The sequence below is a fragment of the Elephas maximus genome, chromosome 2, assembly GCF_024166365.1.
Source record: "Elephas maximus indicus isolate mEleMax1 chromosome 2, mEleMax1 primary haplotype, whole genome shotgun sequence".
Classification (NCBI taxonomy): domain Eukaryota; kingdom Metazoa; phylum Chordata; class Mammalia; order Proboscidea; family Elephantidae; genus Elephas; species Elephas maximus.
In genome coordinates, this window is record NC_064820.1 from 197,851,417 (window position 1) to 197,875,303 (window position 23,887).

At 55.7% G+C, this 23,887-nt stretch overlaps 2 protein-coding genes across 5 annotated transcripts in view; both read right to left on the minus strand.

Moving 5' to 3' along the window:
- DBN1 (drebrin 1) overlaps positions 1-16,820 on the minus strand; it is a 38,856-nt gene extending 22,036 nt beyond the window's left edge. The window contains exon 1 of the mRNA XM_049874412.1: positions 16,817-16,820. The gene's annotated coding sequence lies outside the window, so the exon portion shown is untranslated. The remainder of the gene's footprint in view (positions 1-16,816) is intronic.
- On the minus strand, positions 1,762-21,478 carry PDLIM7 (PDZ and LIM domain 7). 4 transcript variants are annotated; one of them, XR_007516197.1, is made up of 14 exons: positions 21,391-21,478; positions 20,324-20,430; positions 15,980-16,131; positions 15,872-15,902; positions 15,281-15,399; positions 14,529-14,665; positions 14,352-14,388; positions 13,333-13,394; positions 12,971-13,208; positions 11,798-11,978; positions 5,069-5,189; positions 4,860-4,975; positions 4,530-4,695; positions 1,762-2,989 (listed from the first exon to the last, which is right to left on the minus strand). XR_007516197.1 is itself a non-coding variant. In XM_049874415.1 (13 exons), exons 2-13 carry the CDS (start codon positions 20,417-20,419, stop codon positions 4,609-4,611), a joined length of 1,275 nt encoding a protein of 424 aa, XP_049730372.1. In that variant the 5' UTR covers positions 20,420-20,430; positions 21,391-21,478; the 3' UTR covers positions 4,357-4,608. The 4 variants fall into 4 exon arrangements, 3 of the variants coding, with proteins under 3 accessions (XP_049730372.1, XP_049730371.1, XP_049730373.1); XM_049874415.1 differs by lacking the exons at positions 1,762-2,989; positions 15,281-15,399 and adding an exon at positions 14,900-14,916 and having other exon boundaries at positions 4,357-4,695; XM_049874414.1 differs by lacking the exon at positions 1,762-2,989 and having other exon boundaries at positions 4,357-4,695.
- Positions 21,479-23,887: the final 2,409 nt, after the last annotated feature.

Here is a 23,887-nt window from a genome sequence, read left to right on the forward strand (position 1 = left end):
TGGAGGCTAGAATTGTGGGGTCTGAGGGATGAGTTGGGAGGGGCTCCTGGGCAAGGAGGGCAGAATGTGGCCAGTGCAGTGATAGCCCTAGTCAGCTGCCATCATCCACACCCTGTCTTCTGGCTGATCTCCCACTAGAGCTCCAGGCCTGGTCGGTCAGAGTCCCTGGGGTGGCTTCAGGGATGGACACGTGACCCACGACAGTCCAATGAGTGCCAGCCCTGGATCTTTTGCTGGAACCATCAAGAAAGAGGTGCTCTTTGTCCACTGGGGCTGCTGAGCTGCCAGGATAGAGAGTCTGTGCTGTCGGGGAGTGTCTTTGCCAAAGATGGAGGGAGCTGCCTGAGAGTGAAGTCAGCACTGAGGAAAGCAGAGCCAAGAGGTTAGGGGTGTTGAGAGACAGATTGACCCCTGATAACATCCATGGGTACTTGGACCCAGCCATGCCAAAGCCATTAACCTTTGCAGTTAAATAAGACAAATTATCCCTTAATTTGCTTAAACTAGTTTGAAATGGAGCTGAAAGCATCCTTCTTAATCTAGCTGGTCCCCAGTAGTGGGGCCCCAAGTAGTAGGAATCAGCAAGGGACACGGGTGAAACCTGAGCTGAGTTTCCAATTCACCCAAAGCCCTAAGCAGAAGATCCAGTCTGACCCAGGGGTCCTTGTGGACGGCTCTGCAGCGACCCCCTGCTCATCTCCCTAGCAGCAGACCTCCCGCCTTCTCCTCAGGCTTTCAGGCAGCAAGCTGCTTAGTGACCCTGGGACCGCAGCTCCTCCTCCACTCTCAGGGTTGGCTTTGGATTCAGACAGGCTCAGGTTTGAATCTCAGCCCCATCTATCCCTATGTGACCTGGGGCCAGGCCCTATACCTGTGACTTCGGTTCTTTCTCTGTAGCAGGGCTGTGCGGAGGGGCTCACAGGACTGCGGTCACCTGGTGTGTGTAACAAGGCCACGTGGGGCTGAGCACTGAGAGGTCAGGGCCAGAAGCACCAGTTCTTTCCTCTGTACTCCAGCGTCACAGTCCCTCGCCCTCTACCGCCTCTCTCCCTGCTGACTTCAAATGAGCTCCAGCCGCTTGGAGCTGGAAAAAGCCCTGCTGCCTCTTGGCTGCCCACTTAGCCCCCTGCCATGGGCTCTGCCCCCTCGGTCGGGAAACTGCACTTTCCAATTCTCTGAGGGCGCTAATGGCCTCCCCTTCCTGGTACCCGGGTATGTCCCAGTCCCCTGCCTGCACCGCACAGCTCACACCCCCAGTTTTGGAACACCGTGATCCCTGCAGCTGTGTGTGTGTGCGTGTGCGTGTGTGTTTTGTGGAGGGGTAGGAGGGGGGGTGCAGAAGGGCTGCATGGTGCAGCAGAGAGCTCTGGGGTCTTTGACCTGGGCCATTGCAGCTGGGTGGTTCTGGACAGGTCACGCTCCCCTCTGAGCCTCCGTTCCCCCATCTGTAACATCTCCTACAGGTGATTATACTATTTAAGTAATTGCTTTGTGTTTCACAGGATACAGAGGAGGTGGCTGTTCACAGTAGGCACCTAATACTTATTTTTACTTTTATCTAGGTTCGCTCTTTCCCAAGATTCAGTCCCCACCCTACTCTCCCCTTACATGCCCCCTCCAAAGTCTCTCATTTTAACCACCACCCCTCTACAGACCAGATGCCTCCCACTTCCCTCCCTTCATCCATCTGGGCCACTGACTGACCCTTGGCTGCTCCAGCCACCATCTCTTGGCCCATCACAGCCCAGCCTCTTGAAAGCGCTGTCTGCACTCACTCTCCACACTCACTAATTCCACATCCTCACTACCTTCCTTGTTCCTTCTTAACCCTGGCAGCTGCCCCAGCTCTCTGCTAAACTGATCTGGCAAATGTCACCTTGTTTCCAAATGCCAGGGGGACTCCTCAGGCCTTACCTTCCTGGTTGACACTGTTGGCAACTTCTGGAAACACTGTCGCCCTGCCCTGGCTTCCCCGACCTGAAGCTCTGGGAGCTCTGCTTACCTCTTGAAACTGCTTCCAGTTTTTCTGCCCAGTCCTGTATGGGTTTCCCAGTCTCCCATCTCTTCTTTCTAGGACCCTGGCTGTCCTCATCCTGGTTTGGGCCCACATTTATTTTTTAATAAGATTTTAAAATATATGTAACTTAGTTGCCAATATTAAAAAACCTGATTTCACATAGAAATTGGAATCTCTGGGTGCTCTTGATAAACACAGAGATGGCCACACTGCCCGACTCCCCTTCGGTGCCCCCCAGGCGGCTCCCGGCTCCTAGAGCTTTCTCATTTGTATCCATGGAAACCAAAGATGGACTGAGAGGGCTTCATGGTTCAAGAGAAGTGGGAGAGAATACATTTCTTTGTTGAAGTGAAAAATACTGTATATATAATACTCTGTCCTATAGGGTCACTATGAGTCGGAATCGACTCGAAGGCACTGGGGTACTGGGTATAATGTGTCAAGGATGTCTAGGCTGAAAGAAAACCACATCCAATCTGCTGCTGTTACTCCTTATCTTACTCCCAATGTTATTCCTGATGTTACCTGCCTGGGCAGATGTGTAGCAAGGGGGGGCAGAGGGGAGTATTTGCCCCCATGCGCAAGTCCAAGGGGGGCCCAGACGAGGTGCAGAATGACACTCAGAGGCACCACAAATATGCAAGGCGCCTGACTGAGGCAGTTGGACAAGAGGAGGGAAGGCATGTCTGCTGACGTGTTGCTGTCACCGGCTATCAAGGTCTGTTCATCTTGAAATGGGGGGGGGGGGCTGCAACTTAGAGATTGCCCCTGTGCACTTGAATGCAGGGAGAATGCAGCCTTGAGGCTCAACTGTAAGCATGTAGGTTGACTGCCCTAGACTGGTCCGAAATCCATTTCCAAATCGGATCTTCAGCTGCTTCCTGAATTTGTCCCCTAAATGTGTCACAGGCTCTTCAGTCAGTCATTCAACAGTTATTGGGCCCCAACTAAGTGCCAGGCGCAGTTCCAGATCTGGCAAAACATGAAAGAAACAGCCATAAAGCCCTGCACTCAATCCCCAGGAGTCCAAGACAGAAGATAGCCCCTTCTTCCCCGCCTGTCTCCATCCAAAGTGCCATTTCCCCAGGCTGCTTGGGCTCAAACCCTTCCCTCTCACAGTCTAAATATGAGTTGAGACAGAGACCCTTGTCTTCTCTTAAAGGGGGTTGGCCCAAGGACCCATTGAAACTGCTGACTGATGTAGGGAAGGTGATGGGGCCAGAGAGCCTGGAAGGACCTGGGTGCGTGGGCACACTGTGCTATCCTGGTCTGCTCTGTCCCCTCTCCTCAGTCCCTCTCCAGTCTACGCTTGGAACAGCACCACTGAAAGTCCCTCTGGGGGTATAGGGCACCAGTGGGAGATGGAAAGCTCTAGGATGAGGATGACAAGGCCACCACACACGCCTTTGGAACTGGAGGTACCAGGAGGATGCAAAGCATCCCAGAGGGGCACTAGCTGGAAAGCGTTGCTGGTGCCAGCCTGGCTTCTAGCCTGGTTTGTGGTTCAGTGGCTGTGTGACCTTGGGCAGGTCTTCTAACCCTTCTGAACCTCATCTATAAAGTGAGGGTAACTGCAGGAGTTACTGAGGTTGCTAGGAGGATCATAGGCATTGATGTAAGAAATGTCTGGTATCTACTAGTTGTCTGGCAAAAAGTACCTTTCTTCCTCTGGGCTCCCTGGGACCTATCACTGGGTCCCATCTCTGCCACATCGATTTCCATTTCCGCTCCTCCTTTCCCTGGACCATTGCCCCAATTCTTCCTCCCCACCCTGCTTAGTGTCCTAAGGGCCCCTTTCTACAACAGAAATCCCAACTGGTTGCTTCTTGATTTCAAACTCTTCCATGGCCCCCCTTGTCCTCAGAAGACAGTCCCAGCTCCTTGACCTGTGGGGTGCCCTCTCCATAAGAAGACCCTGGCACCTCTGGGCTGCTCCTCTTTCTCTGTGCTCCATCCCTGCAGACCCACCCCCGGCTCTTTCTCCAGCAGCTCCCCTCACTTCTGTGGGTGCCTGTGCCCAGCACATGGGACTCCCCACTTTACTTCCTCTCACAGGCCCACCACAAAGACCACCAAGATGGTTAGCCCTGAGAAAACTACCTCGGTCTCCACCCTGCTAAACCCATTGCTGTCAAATCAATTTTTTTACTCATAGCGACCCGAGAGAACTCCCCGATATATGATTTCCAAAGCTTATGGAAGCCAACTGCCACATCTTTCTCCCATGGAGTGGCTGATGGGTTCGAACCACCAACCTTTCAGTTAGCATCCGAGCGCTTAACCACTGCATAGCCTCCAATTCCACCAGGACTGATGCCTGGGAATAAGGACACACAGGACACAGCTGGATACAGGTTTACTGTGGCACTGGAGGTGAACAGGGGCCGGTGTGGCCAGCACCGGTGGTGTGATGCTGATTGAGAGAGTGAGGGAGTGTAGGGGTGAGGCAGGGCACGGGAGACCCCAGGCTTGGGCCAGGAGCCGGGGTTGGGGCCACCTTTGCCAGTCCTACCCAGAAGTCTTGGGGCGATGGTTCCAGAACCATGACCCCTCCAGCTGGGGCGGGCCAGGTAGCAGTGGGCAGGACGGGCTCACACGTGAGAGAAGGCATGGCTCTTGCAAAGGGGCTTGTCCTTCTTCGAATAGAAGGTCTTTCCTTCCAGGTTGATCTGACATATCTTGAGACAGAGAAGATCTAGTCACATGGGCTGGGGGATGGCAGAAGAGGCCCCTCCCCGGGGACTCCTCCCAAGGCCAGCCGTGGGGGTGTGGGGGCTGGCGAAGAACAGAGGGCAGTGGAGGCGGGACCGATTCCAAGGGGCGGCCAGTAGGGAGCGCTCACCGCGCAAACGAAGCACGTGTCATGCCAACTGAATCCCAGCGCTTCTAGGAAGCGGTCCCCAGCGTCGATCTTGAAGTCACAACCTCGACACTTTGTGCCAAACATCTTCTCGTAGTCTGGGGATGGGGGTAAAGAAGAAGAGGGCGCTGGATTCCAGCGGAACCCTCACGGCACCCGACTCGCCCACGCCCCTGGACCCTCCCCCGTACCTCGCTCGCAGTAGGGCGACCCCTCTTCCATGTAGAAGGCCCTGTTGCGAATGGGCGTCTTGCAGGCGGCGCAGGTGAAGCAGTGTACGTGCCAGGTCATTTTTAAGGCGTGCATGATCTCCTGGGAGGGGCGAGAGTCACACTTAGCAGCTTGGCCCCCTCCTCCTGAGCACGCAGACACACAGCAAGCCTGGCCCCGGAACCTCTTCCTTCCCGTGACTGCACGTCCCTGATGCCCACCTCTCTCTCCAACCCCAATGAGGCCAGTGGCTGTCCACCACACCTCAGACTTGCCATGTGCAGGCAGCTCCCAGTCTCTACGCCCCAAAATCGGTCCTCACAGCCACCCCATCTGGCTGATGGCAACTCCATCCGTCTTTCACTCAGGTCACATTCCCTTTCACTCACACCCCACACCAGGTCTGCCAGGAAATCCCTTTGGGCCTACCTTCAAGGTATCAATCCTCTTTGTGACTGCACGAAGCTGGCCTCGCTGCTCCTACCTCTGTCCTCACCTACTATTCTCACCAGTAATCACTGTGGACCTCCAAACCCAAGCCAGACCACCTCTTCCCTCTGCACAAAACCCTGCAGGGTCCATGTTTCCGAGTAAAAATCCTGTGAAGGGCCTACAGGGCTGGTAGGGTCTGGTCTGTTCCCTATCGGCCAGCTGATCTCCCCCGCTATCTCTCTGTACCATCCAGCCACTGGCCTCTTGCCAGTCCTTAAATGCACCAGGCATATACCTGTCTTGGGGCTTTGCATTGGCTGTTAGCGCTGCCTGGAATGCACTTCCTCAGACATCTGCAAGGCTCACCCCTCACCTCCTCCCCATCTCTGATCAAGTGTCACCTTTTTAATGAGGCCCACTTTGACACTATTAATTCTCCAACCTGCCCTCCCGAGACCCTTTGCTCTTTGCCTCTTTCCATAGCACTTATCCTTACTAACATACTATCAGATAATTTACTAATGTCCACTTTTTACTGCTTATTATCTGTCTCTCCCCCACTTCTTCCTGCTCAAATATAAGGTCCAGGAGGGCTTGTTAATCACCAGCGAGTTGATTCTGACTCATGGAGGGCCCATGTAGTAGAACTATGCCCCAGTTTTCAACGGCTGTGACCTTTCAGAAGCAAACTGCCAAGCCTGTCTTCTGAGACGCTTCTGGGTAAGTTTGAACCGCCAACCTCTTGGCTAGGAGTTGAGTGCTTAACTGTTTGTGACACCCAGGGACTCCTGCTTGGCCTTTAGTGGGCACTCAGTGTTTGTGGGCTGAATTCACCTGCCTCCACTGGAGACTGGGCTCTCCCTGAGGGCTGGGCTGTCAATCTCTGGGACACTTGGGCCAGCCAGGGCAGGTGGCATTCAGAGCTGAAGTGGGCAGAAGGCAGCGTAGAGCCCCAGAGAGAGGGCGGAGGTCTGTGGGTTCTGCCTGACTTTGCTTCTTAGCCGGGTGACTTGGCCAAAAGCTTTATCTTGAGACTGGTTCTTGTGCTTGTGAACTGGGAACCTAATCCTTGCAGGGTGGTTGCAAGAATGACCTCACATTTGAGCCAGGGCCCCAGACCCAAATGCCTGCAAGGGCCAGGTGGGAACAGAAGGGAGTGAGGCTGGCAGGGGTGAACAACAGGGCAAGGCGGGGACTGTATCATGGGGGAGCACTTGCCTGCCCCAGGGGGCAGTACTGACTGGTTTACTCTGGAATGCTATGAAAGCTCAGGTTGAAATCTAAGTGTTAGAAGTGAAATCTCATTTTTAAACGTTGGCCATTAATTTAAAAATGAAACAGTTTACAGGTCAATCGAGATAAGCATGGGCTGCATCTCGCCCTCCAATGGCCTGTTTGTGACCTCTTCTTGTTGCTGTTGAGTCGATTCTGACTCATGGTAACCCCAGGTGTCACAGTAGTACTGGGCTCCATAGAGTTTTCAATGTCTGTAATCTTGTGGAAGCAGATCACCAGGCCTTTCTTCTGTGGCACTGCTGGGTGCATGTGAACTGCCAATCTTTTGGTTAGTAGCTGAGTGCAAACTGTCTGCACCACCAAGGGGCCTTTAGTAACCTCTACAACATCACATCACATCCCACGTAGACCTCACAACCACCCTGGCCAGGAGTTACTGACACCCCTGTTTTGGTGAGGCTCAGAGAACGTGGCTTGCCCAGACAACTGATGACAGAAACGGGTTTTGTGCCCACATCTGCCTGGTTTCAAAGCTGGCTCTTCCTGCAACCTTGTGTCGCCTCTTTTTAAAAGAAAAAGGGTCAAGGTGAAGAATCTAGTGGGAGCGGATACTCTAACAGGAGTAGGAGCTGCCCAGACAGAAGCCCAGAGCTGGGCCCAGTGGGTATGGGCTGGAAGGCAGGTTTCAGAAGAACCTGTGGGCCAGTTATCAATTTTTATTTTACTCCCTTCATTTTCCTAAATCTGTCTGCTCTCCCATCCCCATTGCCCAGGCCCGGGTCCCAGAAGCCTCCAGTCCTCCCTCTCCAGCCCATCTTCTACCCTCCCCAGAGGAAACGTTCAGTGAGGCAAATCTGACCTTGCCAGTCCCTGCTCCAAACTCCCTAACACGGCCCTGCCTTCCTCTGCCACCCCATCTCATACCCTTCCTGTCTTTCCCTTTTGATGCAAGTGATTCCCTCTGCCTGGAACACTCTTCCCTGATCCTTCTCCAAGCTAATTCCTACTCAGGCTTTAAGTTCAGCTTCAAGGCCACTTCCACCCACTCATTCATCAAATGTCAGCTTACCCCTGGGGAAGAGATGGGGGAACAAAAACAAATGACTGGGATGTAGTGGCAAATTGTGGGTGACCTGACCTGGTGGGAAGGGTGGCACCCGAGAATGTTCTCCTGAGGAAGTGACATTTGCGTCCCTGATGAGAAGGAAGGAATGGTAAACAAGAAAGCGTGCTAAAGAGTGTTCCTGACAGAGAGGACAGCCTGAGCAAAGGCCCCATGGTGGGAGGGAGGAGGGCACAAAACAGAGAGGCCCAAGTGGGTGAAGTTCAGAGTGAGAGGCTGGGGTGAGCACTGAGACTTGAGGGAGCACAGGGTCCCCAGATGATCCCAGCCCCCTGAGCTTCCCTCCAACTCTCTGAAATAGTCTGATTCTCTGTGCTCCGTACTGAGGGCCCCAAGGGCAGCATCATCGCTAGAGCTGGGCACAGGCAGGACACCGAGCTGGTGTCAGGGAATATTCCTGAGGGACCCCTGGGCAGTGAGAGCCCCTCTCCAAGCACCTCTCAGGGTGGTGAAGTCAGACTCCTGTCTCCTAGCAGGGGTTCCCTGGTGTCTTTCAGGCCCTGGAGTCCCTGCAAGAGGGGAAGCTGAGGCCCATGGCAGCTCTGTGGAAGCACCAGACTGGGCTGGGGACAGGAGCAGGGCTGCCAGCCACAGCTTATTCTAGGACCCAGGATCCATGGAGCCTCAGCAACTCCTCAATGGCTGGGGTGTGGCTGATAACCCTGCCCACCCAGGACTGTATGTGGCCAAGTTGAGGGGCCTGTGTGATGCAAGCAGAGCAGGTCAGCAAACAGCAGGGGGCGAACTTGGATGCCCAGCTCAAGAGAGGTCCTGGTGTCTAGCCCATTCCTCTAGAACAGTCCAGTGGGGTGTGGCACAGGCTGGTAGGGGGATGACTGTGATCTTGGGCAAATTTTCCTCATCTCTAAGATGGGAATGATAACCAAACTAACTTCATAGTATGACTGTGAAGCAGAATGCCCACACAGTTAAATGTCCCATAAACATTAGCTGTCATTACAATGACAAAACTGTGGTGATATACATTTGGCCCTTCTTGCCTACTCATGGAACTCCAATTTTCTGCTGGGCACGTGGCCACCCAAAATAAAGACTACATTTCCCAGCCTCCCCTATAGCTCTGTGGTCTTGTGCTGTGATGGAGTTCTGACCGATGGGATGTAAGCAGGAGGGTTGTGTGGTAGCATCCTCAGAAGCCAGCTGCCATGGCCTTCTGTCCCCCTTCTTCCCCTCCTCAACTTTCTGCTGGCTAGAATGTGGAAATTTTGGCTGAGGCTCAAGAGCCATCTTGGACTATGAGTTCTAAGTAAGCATGTGCTGAGGAAGGCCAAGCAACAAGACACAGGGCCTTGGTGAGCCATGCTAGTCCTGGGCTGCCCACCTCTAGCCTTTTTTAGTTGCTTTTGAGTCGACTCCAATTCATGGCGACCTTGTGTGTGTCAGAGTAGATCTGTGCTCCACAGGGCTTTCAATGGCTATGACCTTTCAGAAGTAGGTTGCCAGGTCTTTCTCCTGAGCACCTTTGGGTGAACTCAAACCTCCAACCTTTCAGTTAGCAGCCGAGCATGTTAACCGTTTGCACCACATTATTTTCAGTTTTCTCCTACTCGCAGTCAAGGTAAACCTAACTAATAGGAACATCACCATCACAGAGCTCTCTGGACACATCTGGCAGCTTTGCCTCTGGATTCACAGGAGGAGGAAGTGTGAGCCAAAGCTGGGAGTCAGGCAGGCCTGGGCCATTCAAGCTCTGTGCAGCCTCAGGCACTCTCTGCCCCTCTCTGGGCCTCCATTTCCATATATGTACAACAGGAGCCTGATCAGCTTGTCGATCCTGCCTGATCTGCCCCTTTCCCCCGGGGTTAAAGAACAAAGGCTGGCTCTGCCCTCAGCCCCTGACACCTTCTGAGTCACCCTCCCCAAGTATGAACTCCTGGGGGCAGGACCCGTGTATATCTTGTTCATGGTTGGTCCTCAGCATGGGACACACTGCCTAGCAGTACTCACATTTAATAAAGAGAATGAATCGGCGAAGGTAGAAGGGCCCTTACTCTTAGCTCTTGTCACACACTGACCGAGGTCCCAAGCCCAGCTTTGGGCAGCAGGCAGGTTTCCCTACAGGAGACCTTATTAGGCTATGTTTTGTGTTTAAGTTCAGTGGGAAGAACAGGAATCACAAACTTTTGAGTCTAAATTTCTGGCTCTTCAGTGGCCTATGCCCTTATAGCGGCACATTGAGTCGTTTGTTTTGAGGGTTCTCTCATGTGTTAGGTGCGGCAACATGCACCTCACGGGCAGCCACCATCTGCCTGTCCGTGGAGGCCTGCCTACTGATGCTGAACAGGTTTCAGTGGAGCTTCCAGACTCAAACAGACTAGGAAGAAAGGCCTTGTGACCTACTTCAGAAAGCCAGCCAATGAAAACCCTACAGAGCACAACGGTCCGGTCTGTAACCAATCACGGGCTTGGCGCAGGACCAGACAGCATTTCCTTCCTTTGCGCATGGGTTGCCGTGAGTCATGCCGACTGAACGGCAGCGAATGACAGATGGAACAGACGCTGTGGATTAGCCTCTCAAAAGCCTTTCACAACCACCCCCTTCCTTTTTCTTCCATTCTTTGATTGAGGTTGGAGAGCTAAATCCTGGATTTCCCAGCTTCCTGTGCAGCCTAGGGTAGTCATACAACTCCAGACAATGAGATGAAGATGGAAGTTCCTGGCTTTTGTTCTACAGTCAGAAGTTATGACCCTGCTAAAAGAATGCCAGCTGCTCCTTCCTTTTACTTCTTGCCTGGAATAAGGACATAAGGCTTGGGACTTGAGCAGCCACTTGGCAACCAATGACATGATAAACTTGAGGACAAACTGCGCTAAGGATTTTGGGGCAAAAAGCTGGGAAAATCCTGGGCCCCTGAAGACATCCTTGAGCTCCTGTTCCTGCCGTGGAACTCTAACGATTGAAACAAATAAACCCTTCTGTTTAAATCTCTTCTGTGGGGACTTCTGTTATTGCAGATGAACACACTTCCAACTGACACAGCAGCCATCTCTTATTTTGGCCTGTCCAGGACTTCTCTTCCTAGGATAATGTCATTCTGGTTTTATTTTAGGGAACTACTCATGCCTCACTCTCAGTCTGTAGTTCAGGTGGGGCTGTCTAAGCCCCTGCTCCAGCCATGGCTGTAAACCAGGCCTCCGTGGTCAATCAGAGTCATGGGGCTTGGTTCAGGGATGGGCATGTGACCCAAGCCAGTACAATGACCATCAGCACCGAGACTTTTGTTGCATAAATTGGGACAGAGATAGTCTCTTTCAGTGTGTGATGCTAAGCTGGAGAGATGTACGCCTACAGCTACTGTGGCATGCCCTTTGCAGCCTTTTGGGGAAGCACATGCTGGGGAATGAAGCCACCACAGACAAAAACAGAGGCAAGTGCCAGAAAGACTCTTGATAACCTCAGTACCTGGATTCTATTGTTGTTTTTGCCACTGAGTAGATTCCGACTCATGGCAACCCCATGTGTTACAGAGTAGAACTGCTCCACAGGGTTTTCTGGGCTGTAATCTTAATGGAAGCAGATCGCCACGCCCTTTCTTCCATGGTACTGCTGGGCTGGTTCAAGTGGACAACCTTTAGGTTAGCAGTCAAGTGCAAACTGTTTGCACCACCTAGAGACCTTACCTGGATTCTCCTGGGCCTGAAATTAGGTCCCCATGGGCTTGCGAGTTATTTGAGCCAATAAATAGGCTTTTGAGTAGGCTTTTGGTCATTTGTTAAGAGGATCCTGGCTAATGTACCTCATCTGTAGTGAGGCTAATGTAGTGGCCCCTTTAACAGGCTGTTAAAGCTCCAAAAGGATTATGCAGAGAGAATTCCAGGCCCTGGAGTTGCTCCACAAACGCTGTTCAGTGCTGACTGTCGGGAACCGCCTTCCCGTCCCCCCACCAGCCCCACTCACGCCTGTGATCTTCTTCTTGCACTTGGCACAGCTGGGCGCATAACGCACATCATAGCAGGGGGGACAGAAGATGGCCCCCTTCTCTTCGAAGAAGCCACCCTCTTCTAGGACCTTCCCACACTGGCTGCACACAAACTCCTCAGGGTGGTATGCATGGCCCAGAGCCACCAGGTAGCGGCCCCTGAGAGGAGGCGAGGGGCAGAAAGAGAGCATATACGCCAGTGAGGTGGGGCTCCTGGCTAGAGCCCAAGTGGGTTTATTGAACACCTACTACAAAGCCTTAAGAGGGAAAGTGCGTTCTCCCATTTTCCAAATAGAAAGGAATCAGGCCTGGGAAATGACTTGTCTAAGGTCACACAGTGAGGGTTTTAAGGCCAAGAAAGGGCCTGCTCTGCCAGGCTACACTATTTTGATGACTGATGAGAGAAAGAGGCAGCTGTAGGACAGGGAGGAGAGTTACCCTGGGTGGGGGCTGAGGACTTGAGGTTCCTGAGAGGGACCTGAGGAAGTGGCAGAGAGACAGAGCCCCGGGGGGATAAGAGGCCCGAGTTCCCATGAACCCTAGAAGACCTGAGCTGACCTGTCCTGCTTGCCTGCTCCATCTGGCCTGGGCTGAGCCTAGGTGGTCCCTAGGGGAGGGGTCTGCAGGTCCCAGTTAAATGGAGTGTCTGAAGGAGGGGGAACTTTGCAGAGTGGACAGAAGTCAAGAGCAGAGCAGGGCTGGGGTTGAGAACTGGGAAGGTACTAGAACCTCGTGCACTATGTGGGGCTGTGTGACCCTGCCAGGTCCTGTAGGGGGTCTCTAGCCTGCCTGCTCTGAGAGCAGAGGCCTAGCAGAGAGAGGCTAAGTGAGCAGGAGGGAGAGGCAGAGGGGCTACAAAGGTACAGGCCCTTCTTTGCCCAGGGGAATAAGGCTGCAGCTTGAATGTGTTGTTGGCATCTTCCTCCATTTCACCAGGATAAACCCTGATAGAAGGTTGTGTCGGGGGTCGGCAGTGCAGGAATTGAGAGTCTGGGGCCCCAGGTCAGGTCCCCATTCCCAATGCTGACCAGCAACTGCAGTGGCAGCTGAGGCAAGATGGGAGGGCAGATGGGGGTGGTGGAGATAGGAAAGACACTAGGGCTGGGCTGTGGGATAGAAAAGGCCAGGGTAGGGAAGAACAGACCACTCACCGAATGACCTTGTGGCACTGGTGGCACACGGGAGTCTTGCCATTGCTCCCACTGCCATCTCCTAGGCCCCCTCCAGCAGCCGCCTGCACAATGGAGGTACGGTTCTGCAGAGGCGTGGGTGTGGCTGGCTGGCTGTGCCGGGTCAGCACCGTGCTTGTTTTATCCGGGGCGTAGCGCTCCGCAAATGCAGGGTCCACGGCCCAGGGTGGGCGGCTGGTCAGGGTAGGGGTGGTAGGGCCTGCCACGGCCAAGGAGAGTGTGACTCCAGCGGGGTGTTTGGGGACCCCAAAGGACAGGGGCAGCTTGGAGGAGCTTGCCACCCCCATACCCACCCTTCCCCAGGCCCAAGCCCACCCTCTTACCAGGCCAGGGCTCCTGGGCTGTAGCTGAGGCTGGGGCTGGGGCTTCAGTCCTGGGCACCTGGCTGCGAGACCTGCTGTTCAAGACCCTGCAGGGCTGAGGCTCCTGGCATGCTCCCCACCCCCTTGACCTTGGTCCTGCTGGCCCCCTGGGAGATGCTTGGGTGAGTGAGAGCTGCTGAGCTGGGTTCCAGGTCTCACTGGGGGAGGGATGGGAAGAACAGCTTCTCCAGCCAGGTGCCAGCTGGCTGGTCTATTGTGCAGAGCAGGGAGGTCAGCTCTGGGGACCCCTCATACCAGGGCTCTGGCTCCGCTGGCAGGGTGGCACCCTCTTGGCCATGTACCCCTTCCCACAGAGACCCAGACCGGCAGGGACCACATTGAGTCTGAACCATCAAACACCCCCACACCCCAAATGTGAACCAGACCCACAAAGAGAGAAGACAGACAGAGAAAGCAGGGCTGAGAATGTTTATTTCCATGCCCAAGCTGGTGTGGACCTGGCAGACAGCAGCACCATAGGGCAGAGAGGGGCGGCAGTGTCAGACGGAGCCAGGCCGGTGCCAGGTGGGGCTGCTAGGGCCAGGTCTGTAGAAGCTCAATCCAGGGGCAGAAAAGGGGTGGGTGAAGTAGGCAGAAGCTGGAGGCACCCAAGGGGGTTGCACTGGGTGGGAAGAACAGAAAAAGAGAGGCAGAGGGCAGCAGGCCGGCGAGAGGGCCAGGCTACGACTGCACGTTGAGCACGTGGGCAGAGCGCTGGTGGTGCCAGTCCCGGAGGCGGGTGTAGCGTGGGCTCTGCAGCTCCAGGACATACTTTTCCCTGAGGGGCAGAGAGAGAAGGAAGAGGAAGTAGAAGGAAGGAGAGATGAAAGGGAGGAAGGGAGGGAGGAGGGAAGGGAGGAAGCAAGGAAGGAAGAAAGATGAAGAGCCCTGGCTTCAGTGCCAGGAGCAGACCTGGGAGCGGTGACTGGAATGGGGAGAGGCAAGAGGTAGGAGAGAGGGACCGGTGCCCATCCTGTTACCTTGATTTCTTCAGGTGCTCCTCATCCGGGTCTTGCACTGAGAGGGCAGAGGCAGGCATTGACCAAGGTGAGACAAAGGGTCATCCCAACCCTGAGTTCTGGCAGGGGTCCACAGGGCACTGGAGCCCGGACTGGGGGCCAGAAGGAGAGTCTGCCCTGCCCTGGACTGGCACTTACTGAACTCGGTGCCTGTGAGGTGGGCAAGGATGCGAAAGGAACGGGACTGGCCTGTCCCAGGCCGCGGCCGCCAGTCCTCTGTGTTCTCCATCAGCCGCTGCTTGCTGGCGTTGGGGACCAGCGGTTGAATCGGCTGTCTGTGGGGAGGGTGTGGCTCAGAAGGCATGCTGGGGGTGGGAGTGGGGGCGGCCCCTCCCAGGATTTGGTACATGTGGGTAATGGTGATGGGGAGCATGAGGAAGGGAGAGGCCAGGGGCCCTACTAGTGAGTGGGTAGGGAAGTGAGAGGTGAGGGTAGTCAGGGCAGGGAGGGGCCACCGCCCAGAGTGCCAAAGGAAGGAAGACAGGGACAGGCAGAGGGGGCTCACTGACTTGTCAGGGGTCTGCACCTGTGAAGAAATAGATGGACAGATACAGGGACAAAGGGACAGACACAAGGGAGGAAGAGAGATGGTGAAGAGTCAGAGCAGCCAGGGGCAAGGCTGTGGGGAGTATCTGGGGCTTGGTCAGGCCCAATACCACACCCCAACCCTAGGCCGCTGGTGGGGGCGCTGCCTCATTCAGAGCCCCAGGAGGTCGATGCCTGGGCAGGAGCCACCCCCTAGGGAAGGGCCCTGTGCCTGCAGCCCCCACCCTGGCTGCCAGGGGTTGCTGCCGCATGGTTTTGGCCGGGCTGGGGCACAGCACAGACAGAGGAGCAGCAGCTGGCATGGGGCAGCGGAGGGACTGCGTGGGTAGGCAGGGACCACGTACCCATTCTGCTGCGGGGTGCTGTCCGCTGGTGGGGATGCCCCAAAAGGCCGGGCCGTCTTGTTGAGGGACGCGCTGGGTGTAAAGGTGTACCGCGGGGTGTCCGCGGTGGGGGCCGGGGCCTGAGCAGAGAGACATCCGGGCGGGGCGGGGCGGGGGGGGGGTTTGGGGCCAAAGTGTGATGCCCCACCTGGCGCAGAGTGGCTCCAGCCCCGCCCCCACACATCTGGCCGGAGGCAACAGGGGAGGGGGTGACTCGGGTTTCAAGTAAGAGGCCCATCTGGGAGCTATGGTCTCAGCTCATGCAGGCCCAAGGGTGGATGATGTGCACGCGGGCTCACAACACAGGCCAGTGTGAAGGAGGCAGGCAGGGAGGTGGGCTGGCGGGCAGGCAGACAGACAGACATGCACGGTGCCTCCACCGTGCGGCAGCCTCCAGCTCAACTCGGGTCCCCCAGGCCCTCCCTAGCTCCGGCCTCAAACCTCTACTCCCGGCCAGGGATGGTGGAACTGAGCCTGCGCTGAGGAGGGCAGATCAGCCCCCTTGTCCAACACCACCCACCCTCCATCCCATGTCCCCAGTCTGCTGCCTACCTTCTGTGGTTTACTCTGAGCTGGCTGGGCCCTGAAGGAAAAAGAGAAGCAGTGAGGGTGGGCTAGGAAGGGCACCCCCACCCTCTGGGCTGGCCAGTACTCTCACACCTGCTAAGACCCAGGCTGAGGCGCTCCCCGCAGGCACGAATCTTATTCTGGGCTTCGATGTGCGTGAGGGTCCCCGCATTCTCGCCATCAATGCTCAGCACCCAGTCACCCACGGCCACACCAGCCTGCGCAGCTTTGCCACCCGGAGTGAGCTGTGGGGAGACGGGGTCATGGAGGCTTCAGGACTCCACAGGCCAAACAGGCCAAGAGCCATCAACCTGCCCTTCCCTAAGCTGCCCCACTTCCAGAGCCCAAAGGCCTCTCCATCAAACAGATTTCTGGGCAGCTGGTGGATACTAAAGCTACCTGGGAGGTAGTGGCTCACCTGAGCTTCACATTACCCCAACCACCCTGCCTATTCACTTACTTATTCATTTCTTTACATTTACCTCCAAGACTCTCCCCGACAGTCCAGAAATTGTTATGACGTTGACAAACAGCCACTCTTATGATAAAACCCAAGCCCCTCAGCCTCAACCACAGCCTTTTGAGAGTCCTGCTGGCCTCTTAGGCCTTCGCCCAGGCTGTTCCACCTACCAGGTATATCCTCCCTTTCCCTGGCTTGTACATGGTACACATTCCTGATACCTCTGGGTGCTCTGATTTCTGATACTCCCAGTACCCTGTCTTGGGGCCATCTGCAGAGACCTGTCTCCCCCATAGTAGGCCCCTTCAAGAGCCAGAGGTAGGCTGCATCATCTCCAGGTTACCAGTGCAGTGTCTGAATGGGGCCTTAGATGTCAGTGGGGCTTCACGGGCTGTAAATGGTGTCACCCCCAAGCTTGCAAATGCCACATCACCCCACACACACTGCATCACCATCTTTCAGGCTCTGACTTGGGAGTCCCTGGTGGTGTGGTAGATAAGAGCTCAGCTGCTGCTGGGCAGTTTGAATTCACCAGCCACCCCTTGGAAATCCTATGGAGCAGTTCTACGATGTCCTATAGGGTTGCTATGAGTCAGAACTGACTTGACAACAATGGTTTTTTTTTTTTTAATGGGGGCAACTGAGGGCAAAGCAGGAACCAGGATTTGGCCTTGATGGCAGGAGAGGGATCTTTAGCAGGTCCCTGATAGAAGAGACCCTGACAGGCCTCAGGGCACTTCCCCAACCCTCTGGCCCAGTACCAGCCACCCAGGCAGGAGTGGCTCCACCATTAATGGGGCAGAGCCCAGGGGCTGCCCAGCTGCCTGGCAAGGGACCTGGTCCTGAGCAGTTTCCACAGGAAGTGCTTGGAGCCAGGTTTACACTTCACAGTGCTCAGAGGGGTGTTATGGATTGAATTGTGTCCACAAAAAATGTGTGTTGTAAATCCTAACCTCTAAGTTTGTGGTTATAACCCCACTTGGGAAAGGACTGTCTTTGTTACGTTAATGAGGTGGGATTAGTGTAGGGTGTGTTTAGAGTCAATCTCTTTCAAGATATAAAATGAGCAGATCAATCAGGCAGAGATGAAGGAAGATTGATGCTAAGCCACATGGAGATCTCCAAGGAATCAGAAAACAAGCTGAAGAGACAAGCACCTTCCCAAAGAACCCACAGAGAGAAAGTCTTCCCCTAGAGCCAGCACTTTGAATATGTATTTCTAGCCTCTTAAACTGTGAGAAAATGAATTTGTGTTTGTTAAAGCCATCCACTTGTGGTATTTCTGTTATAACAGCACTAGATAATTAAGACAAGGGGGGACAGGTTGCCTGAGACAGCAGTAGCCTTTTCAGGTGGGCCAATGTACAAAGTAAGCCCAGGCAAGAAGAGGAGAGGGCAGAGGTTCCAAAGAGATGGCGGAGACTGATAGCATTGGGGCCAGAAGGTAGGAGAGCTGGGTTGGCTGGCTCTATTTCATGCCTGGGAGGTTAGGAGTGGCCCCTTCTTTATCTGCTAAGTAATAACAGTAATCGTAGTAGCTTACATTTATTGGGCACCTACTAGTTTCCAGGCCACATATGGACACTGAATCCTCCAACAACTCTGTGGATTGGAGCCTGAGATTATGCCCATTTTACACATGGGAAAACACGGACAGGTTAAACAATTTGCCTCAAGTCGTCCAGCTAGTAAGAGGCAGGGCCAAGATTTGATTCTTGTCCTAAGGTTCCTCCACACTGGGCCACCTCTGCTGAGCACCGGGGCCCCGCCCAGGGTCAGCCTCCTTGTAAAGACCTCCTGACTCCCAGCTGGGTTTGGGGCCTGGATTCACTACCTCACCTTTAGTTCAATCTAACTCCTTATCAGAGGCAAGGGGAAGTAACACTCTCAAGGGGAAGTGACTTACTCAGGTCACGGTGAGTCAGTAGAAGTGAAACCTGGTCCAGCCACTCCCTACTGACAGTGAGTGACTCCTGGGAGGTGTGGGCTGTGCCAGAAATGGGGGTCTGGGGTGGGCAGGAGCAGCTGGAGGGAGGTAGGGTGGGGAGAACTTCCTTTCCCGGGTGAGGAGAGCACGAAGCACACGAGCAGTAGGGGAGTGGTCAGAGAGACTGACGGAGCCACAGGGGAGAGCCGGGGTGGCTGGAGAACCAAGCAGAGTGCAGCTTCAGGTGGGGGCAGGATGAGGCCCTCGGGTCCATGGAGGGGGAAAGCCAGGAGCTGGACACTTCTTGGGGTGGGGGTGAGTCAGCCTGAGGGCTCCACTGAGCAGCCCAACCCCCGAGTCCCAGACGTTACCTCATCTCCCAGGCCTGGGCCCAGAGCCAGCGTTAGCCCCTCCCTTGTCCCTCTGTTCTGGGGTCAGGGAAGGGGGCTGGCCTAGCTCAAAAAAGACCACCCCTCCCACCTGGGCCTATGCCCAACTCCAGGGCTGGGGCTGCTGACAAGGGAGCCCAGGCTCACAGTGCCCCCAACAGGCCACATCTGGAAGTCCATCCCCTGGGCTACTATGTTGTCCATCCTCACTGATGAGGCAGCTGAGGCTCTGAGCCCAGCAAAGGCCTAGGGCTCCCCAGCCACAGTGGCCAATGCTTTCCCAGGGAGGGGGGATGTGGGCTAGGTTTTCGGGGTTGGCAAGGCTTAAAGATTGTGTAGGGGTGTGTATGGGGGAAGGAGGGAGGAGGGAGATCACTGCCCTTGGCGTCCAGGGCAGGTACCAGGGGAATCCTGTTGAAGGCTCTCCAGGAGACGCACTGAACATCTCCTGCCTGCCCTGGCCACAAAGTCTCCACAAACAGACTCTGCCTTGGGGCACTTCTCAGACTGGGCAGTGCTTGGACAACCCTCTGGTCCCCTCCATGATATGCTTGCCCTGGGCTTCCTGCCAATAGTTGCCTGCCCACCGGCACTTGGGTGGGCCTCTCCGGGCAGGCGGATGTGGGGGAAGGAAGTCCCCGCCCCCTCCTAACCCCCAGGCCACAACCAGAGCCGAGTCACCAGTCCCAGAGCTGGCCTCACCCACTCTCAGCAGGCATTTTGCTTTCTGTGCCCCACAACTGACCGCCATAGCTGGAGCTATGGCCTGCTAACCAGCAGGAACCTGGCTTGGGCCACCCCTCAGACAGAGGAGCCCACCAATGAAGTTCAGGGGTCCAGGCTGAGGCCAGCCCTTTTCGGTTCTGCAGACTCCAGCCACCCAGTTGGCCATCCCAGTGTGGGGCTGCATTCTTGAGCTTATAAGGCAATCCCCCTGCCACAGGGAGGAGCCAGCCCCCAGCTCCGCCCCCATCAGGGCTCTCAGGAGCTGTAGGTGGAGCCCCAGAGACAGCCCCTGGCCCCCTACCCCTGCAAGGGATCAAAGGCCACAGCCTCCTCAATGAGCCAGTGGATGATGATGATGCCAGCCCTCACATAGGCTGAGGAGAGACCTCTCCTCCTACTTAAACAAACTGCAGGCCCAGTGCTGGTGCCTGACTTCAAATCCTTGCTCTGCCATGGAGCTGCTGAACAAACCCCTCCATCTCTCTATGCCCCAGATTCTCTCATTTGGAAAAACAGGATGACAATTTCTATTCCCTGGTCAACGGTGAGAGTGAAATGAGATCCTGCAGTCAGAGAGTCCAGCCTAGGACCTGGCTGGAAGTTACATCCCCTCGACTGGCTCAGACACTTCCTCTTGAGACCTCAGGCTCCCTTCCGCAGAAGGGCACGCACCCTGGCCTCCCAGGTTGGTATGGAGCTTTGTGGAATGGCATCCAGTTCAGCACAGAACTGGGGGAACAGGGGGCTTCATGGCCACCTAGTTGGAGTCTTTGCAGCCTTGTTCCACGAGGTTGGGGCAGGGGCCTACTACATCTCTCCACCTGGGTACGCCCTGACCTGGTGGCCCCTGGTTGGCTCCTGTTCAGACTCCTCCCACCACCCACTGGAGACTTCAGCACCCAAAGACCCCGACCTGGAACTCAGCCTTGGCTCACCCTGGAGATGGAGAGGGGTACATTGAAGTCTTTGCCCCCTTGCAGCCGGAAGCCCCAGGGTGCTGGTCCCTCCAGCACCACCTTGAAAGAATCCATGGTGCCCGCTCCTGAGAGGAGAGAAGAGAATGTGAGTGGCTGGCATGGTGGATGGACAGGCAGGCTGAGCGCTGGACACTAGCCCTGGACAGGCACCAGGCAGGCACGGGTGGGCGCTGAGCACACCCAGGGCCTGGAGGGCAGGCCCCTTGTCAGGCTTGGCTGGGCGGCTGGCTGGCAGAGCTCACTTTGAAAAGACAGGGGCAGCCCCTCTCCCCCAAAGATGGAAGGCCGAGCGATCCTGCATCCAAATGTGAGATTCTTTTCATCTAGGTGTGGGCTGCTGGGATAGGTTGGCACAGCCTGCCCCCAAGCCAGCACGGAGCCTCGGGCGGTGGGGTGAGTCAGGGGCCAGCGCTTCTCTCCCCCGCCCCAGGTCCCGGCAGGCAGGCAGGCCGCTGCTGGAGCCTGCTCGGACTATATAAGGCGTGTAAGCTGACACTGCGAGGAGAGCCAGCGGAGGGAGCACACGGGGGCTCTGGACGCGGGGGGGAGGGGAAGACAAGGGAAGGAGGCGGCTGGGGCGGGTACTAGCCGTTCCGGGCCCGACTGAGGCTGCTGGGAGCCAGGGCAGGACCCCTGGGGGCTGGGTGAGTGGGGCGCGGTCCCTGGGAAGACCGGTGGGGGCCAGGAGCCCGAAGCGTGCCCTGCAAGGGTATCCATCCTGGAGTCTAGTGGGGGCGGTGCCTCCCACACAGGCCTGTTCCCACCCCGACGCGACTCAGTTTCCCCGGGTCCCCCGCCCGGGCCCCAAGCACTGGCCGGGTCCGGGCCGCAGGAAGCAGCGCAGGCGCCAATCTGCCCCGCCACAGCCGGCTTCGCCGCAGGAAGGCGGGGGCGAGGGCGGGGGAAGGGGCCCGGCCGGCGGGAGGAAGCCCAGCGCTGGCCACGACCCCTAATCCCTCCGTGGCCCTCGGCAGGCCCCCGCCCCCGCCTAGCCCAGCCCGAGACGCCCGCGCGGTCGCCCGTACCTGCTCGGCCCCGCCGGGGCGCTACTTCGCCGCCGGCTCAAAGGAGCCGCGTTGGGATCGGCCGCCTGTCCCCCGTTCTGACCCCGCCCCGCGCCCGCCGTCCGCTTTGAGTCTCCGGCTGGGGGCGGGGCCCGAGGGCTCGCCTCCGACAAGGCCGCGCCCACAAGGCGCCGCTCCTCTAGGGGAAGCCCCGCCCCACCGTGGAGCTGGAGGGAGCTGCCCGCGGGGGTCCCGTTGGGTGGGGCGGGGCCGGGGCTGCGGGACGCCGCGTCTGAGATACACCGCCTCGCCCCGGACTCGCCCGGGACTTGCCAGCCGCTTGCGTCTCTAGCTGGCGGAGTGAAAAGAAAGCTGACTTTGAAAAAGAGCTGTACACCGTTTATCGCCTCTGAACCTTAGCTTCCTCCTCGGAAGAATGGGGCAATAATACCCGTCTCGCAGGGCCGTCGGGAGGATAGTATGGTATGGCGCAAGGCGCTGCTTCAGAGACTCCAGAGTTTCTAAATCGGAGGGACTTAGGAGAGGAGCCCTGCAGGCGCAGTGGTTAAGAGCTCGGCCGCTAACCAAAAGGTTGGCAGTTCGAATCCACGAGCCGCTCCTTGGAAACGCTATGGGGCAGTTCACTGTCCTATACGGTTGCTGTGAGTCAGACTCGATGGCAGTGGGTTTGGTTTGGTGGTGGTTGTTAGCTGCCGTCGAGTAAGTGCCGACTCACAGCGACCCTGTGTACCCCAGGACGAAACACTGCTCCGTCCTACGCCATCCTCGCAGTCCGGGGTTTTGTTTTGGTGGAGGGCAAGTCCAGGGGGAGCCAGGGAGCTTGAGGCTAGATTTGCAGAACACTTTGCCGAAGGCAGGAAAAATGGGAGAAGGAAGCTTAGAAGGAGGGGGCCCGGGGCTCCGCCTAGAGCCTGACCATGACCCCTGACCTCACTGCCCCCCCGCCCCGCCCCGCCCCGGGCAGAGTCATCGTCTGCAGCCCTGCAGTCTGGCCCCGCGCCTGGCACGCTACATCCCACCTCTGAGGAGTTGTCCTCAGGGTCCTCACTCTGCTCCCAGCGCCCAGCCCAGGCGGCTCGGGCAGGTAAGGTGGCAGGAAGATTGAGCACACATGTGAGTGTTCGAGTAAGTGAAGAGGTTTCCACCCTCCACTCATTCCTTGAGCTCCTCTGCTGCAGTTCTCCCCTCCCTCCATCACCCTAACTCATGGCGGCCCCATGCACAACAGAAAGAAACTCAGGGTCCTACACCATCCCCTTGATTGTTTGCTGACTGGATCTTTGTGATCCATGGAGTTTTCAATGTCTGATTTTTTAGAAGCAGATTGCCAGGCCTTTCTTTTATTCTGCTTCCCTTGATGAAGATCAAAGACTACAGTCTTCAGTATAGATGACACCTCAACATAAAGAAAACAAAATTCCTGACAATTGAACGGATAAGCAGCATGATGATAAATGGAGAAAAGATTGAAGTTGTCAAGGATTTCATTTTACTTGGATTCACAATCAACGCCCATGGAAGCAGCAGTCAAGAAATCAAATGATGTATGGTATTGAGCAAATCTGCTACAAAAGACCGCTTTAAAGTGTTAAAAAGCAAAGATGTCACTTTGAGGACTAAGGTGCGCCTGACCCAGCCATGGTATTTTCAGCTGCCTCATATGTATGTGAAGGCTGGACAATGAATAAGGAAGACTGAAGAATTGATGCATTTAAATTATAGCGTTGGTGAAGAATATTGAATATACCATGGACTGCAGAATAACAAACAGATCTGTCTTGAGAGAAGTACAGCCAGAATGCTCCTTAGAAGGGAGGATGGCAAGACTTTGTCTCCTGTACTTTGGATGTGTTATCGGGAGGGACCAGTCCCTGGAGAAGGACATCATGCTTGGTAAAGTAGACGGTTAGCGAAAAAGAGGAATACCTTCAATGAGATGGATTGACACAGTGGGTACAACCATGGGCTCAAACATAGCAACGATTGTGAGGACGGCACAGGACGAGGCAGTGTTTAGTTCTGTTGTACACAGGGTCACTGTGAGCCAGAACCGACTCGATGGCACCTAACAACAACTTCCCTTTAGAGTAAAATTCCACGAAGGAGTTGTCTATCACTCTATCTCCTATTATCTCTTGAACTCATTCCAGTTAGGCTCTTATCCCCACCAGTTGTCTGAGATTGCTCTCTCAAGGTCCCCAGTGACCGCCACGTTATCAGATCAGTGGTGGTTTCTCAGCTTTCATCCTACGCAGCCAAGGAGCAGCACTGGTCCAGGTTGGTCATGCCCTCCTTCTGGAAGCACTCTTTTCCTGGTTTCTTCCAGCCCCACTGGCTGCTGCTCTATCTCCTTTGGAGGCCCCTCATTTGCCTGATGATTTACCTCTCTCTACACTCTCTACACTCACCTCATCCTGTCTTATGACTTTTAACACCACCTGAAAACCCTGGGGAACACAGTTCTACTCTGGCATACAGGGGCCACCATGAGTTGGAA

Excerpts from the sequence above, each read along its gene's own strand:
- PDLIM7 (XM_049874414.1), bottom strand. The coding sequence starts at position 20,419 with ATGGATTCTTTCAAGGTGGTGCTGGAGGGACCAGCACCCTGGGGCTTC. Across the intron at positions 16,132-20,323 it reads TACCCCTCTCCATCTCCAGG|CTCACTCCGGGTGGCAAAGC; the intron begins GTGAGCCAAGGC and ends GTCTCCCCACAG. Across the intron at positions 4,976-5,068 it reads GTCGCCCTACTGCGAGCGAG|ACTACGAGAAGATGTTTGGC; the intron begins GTACGGGGGAGG and ends CCCCATCCCCAG.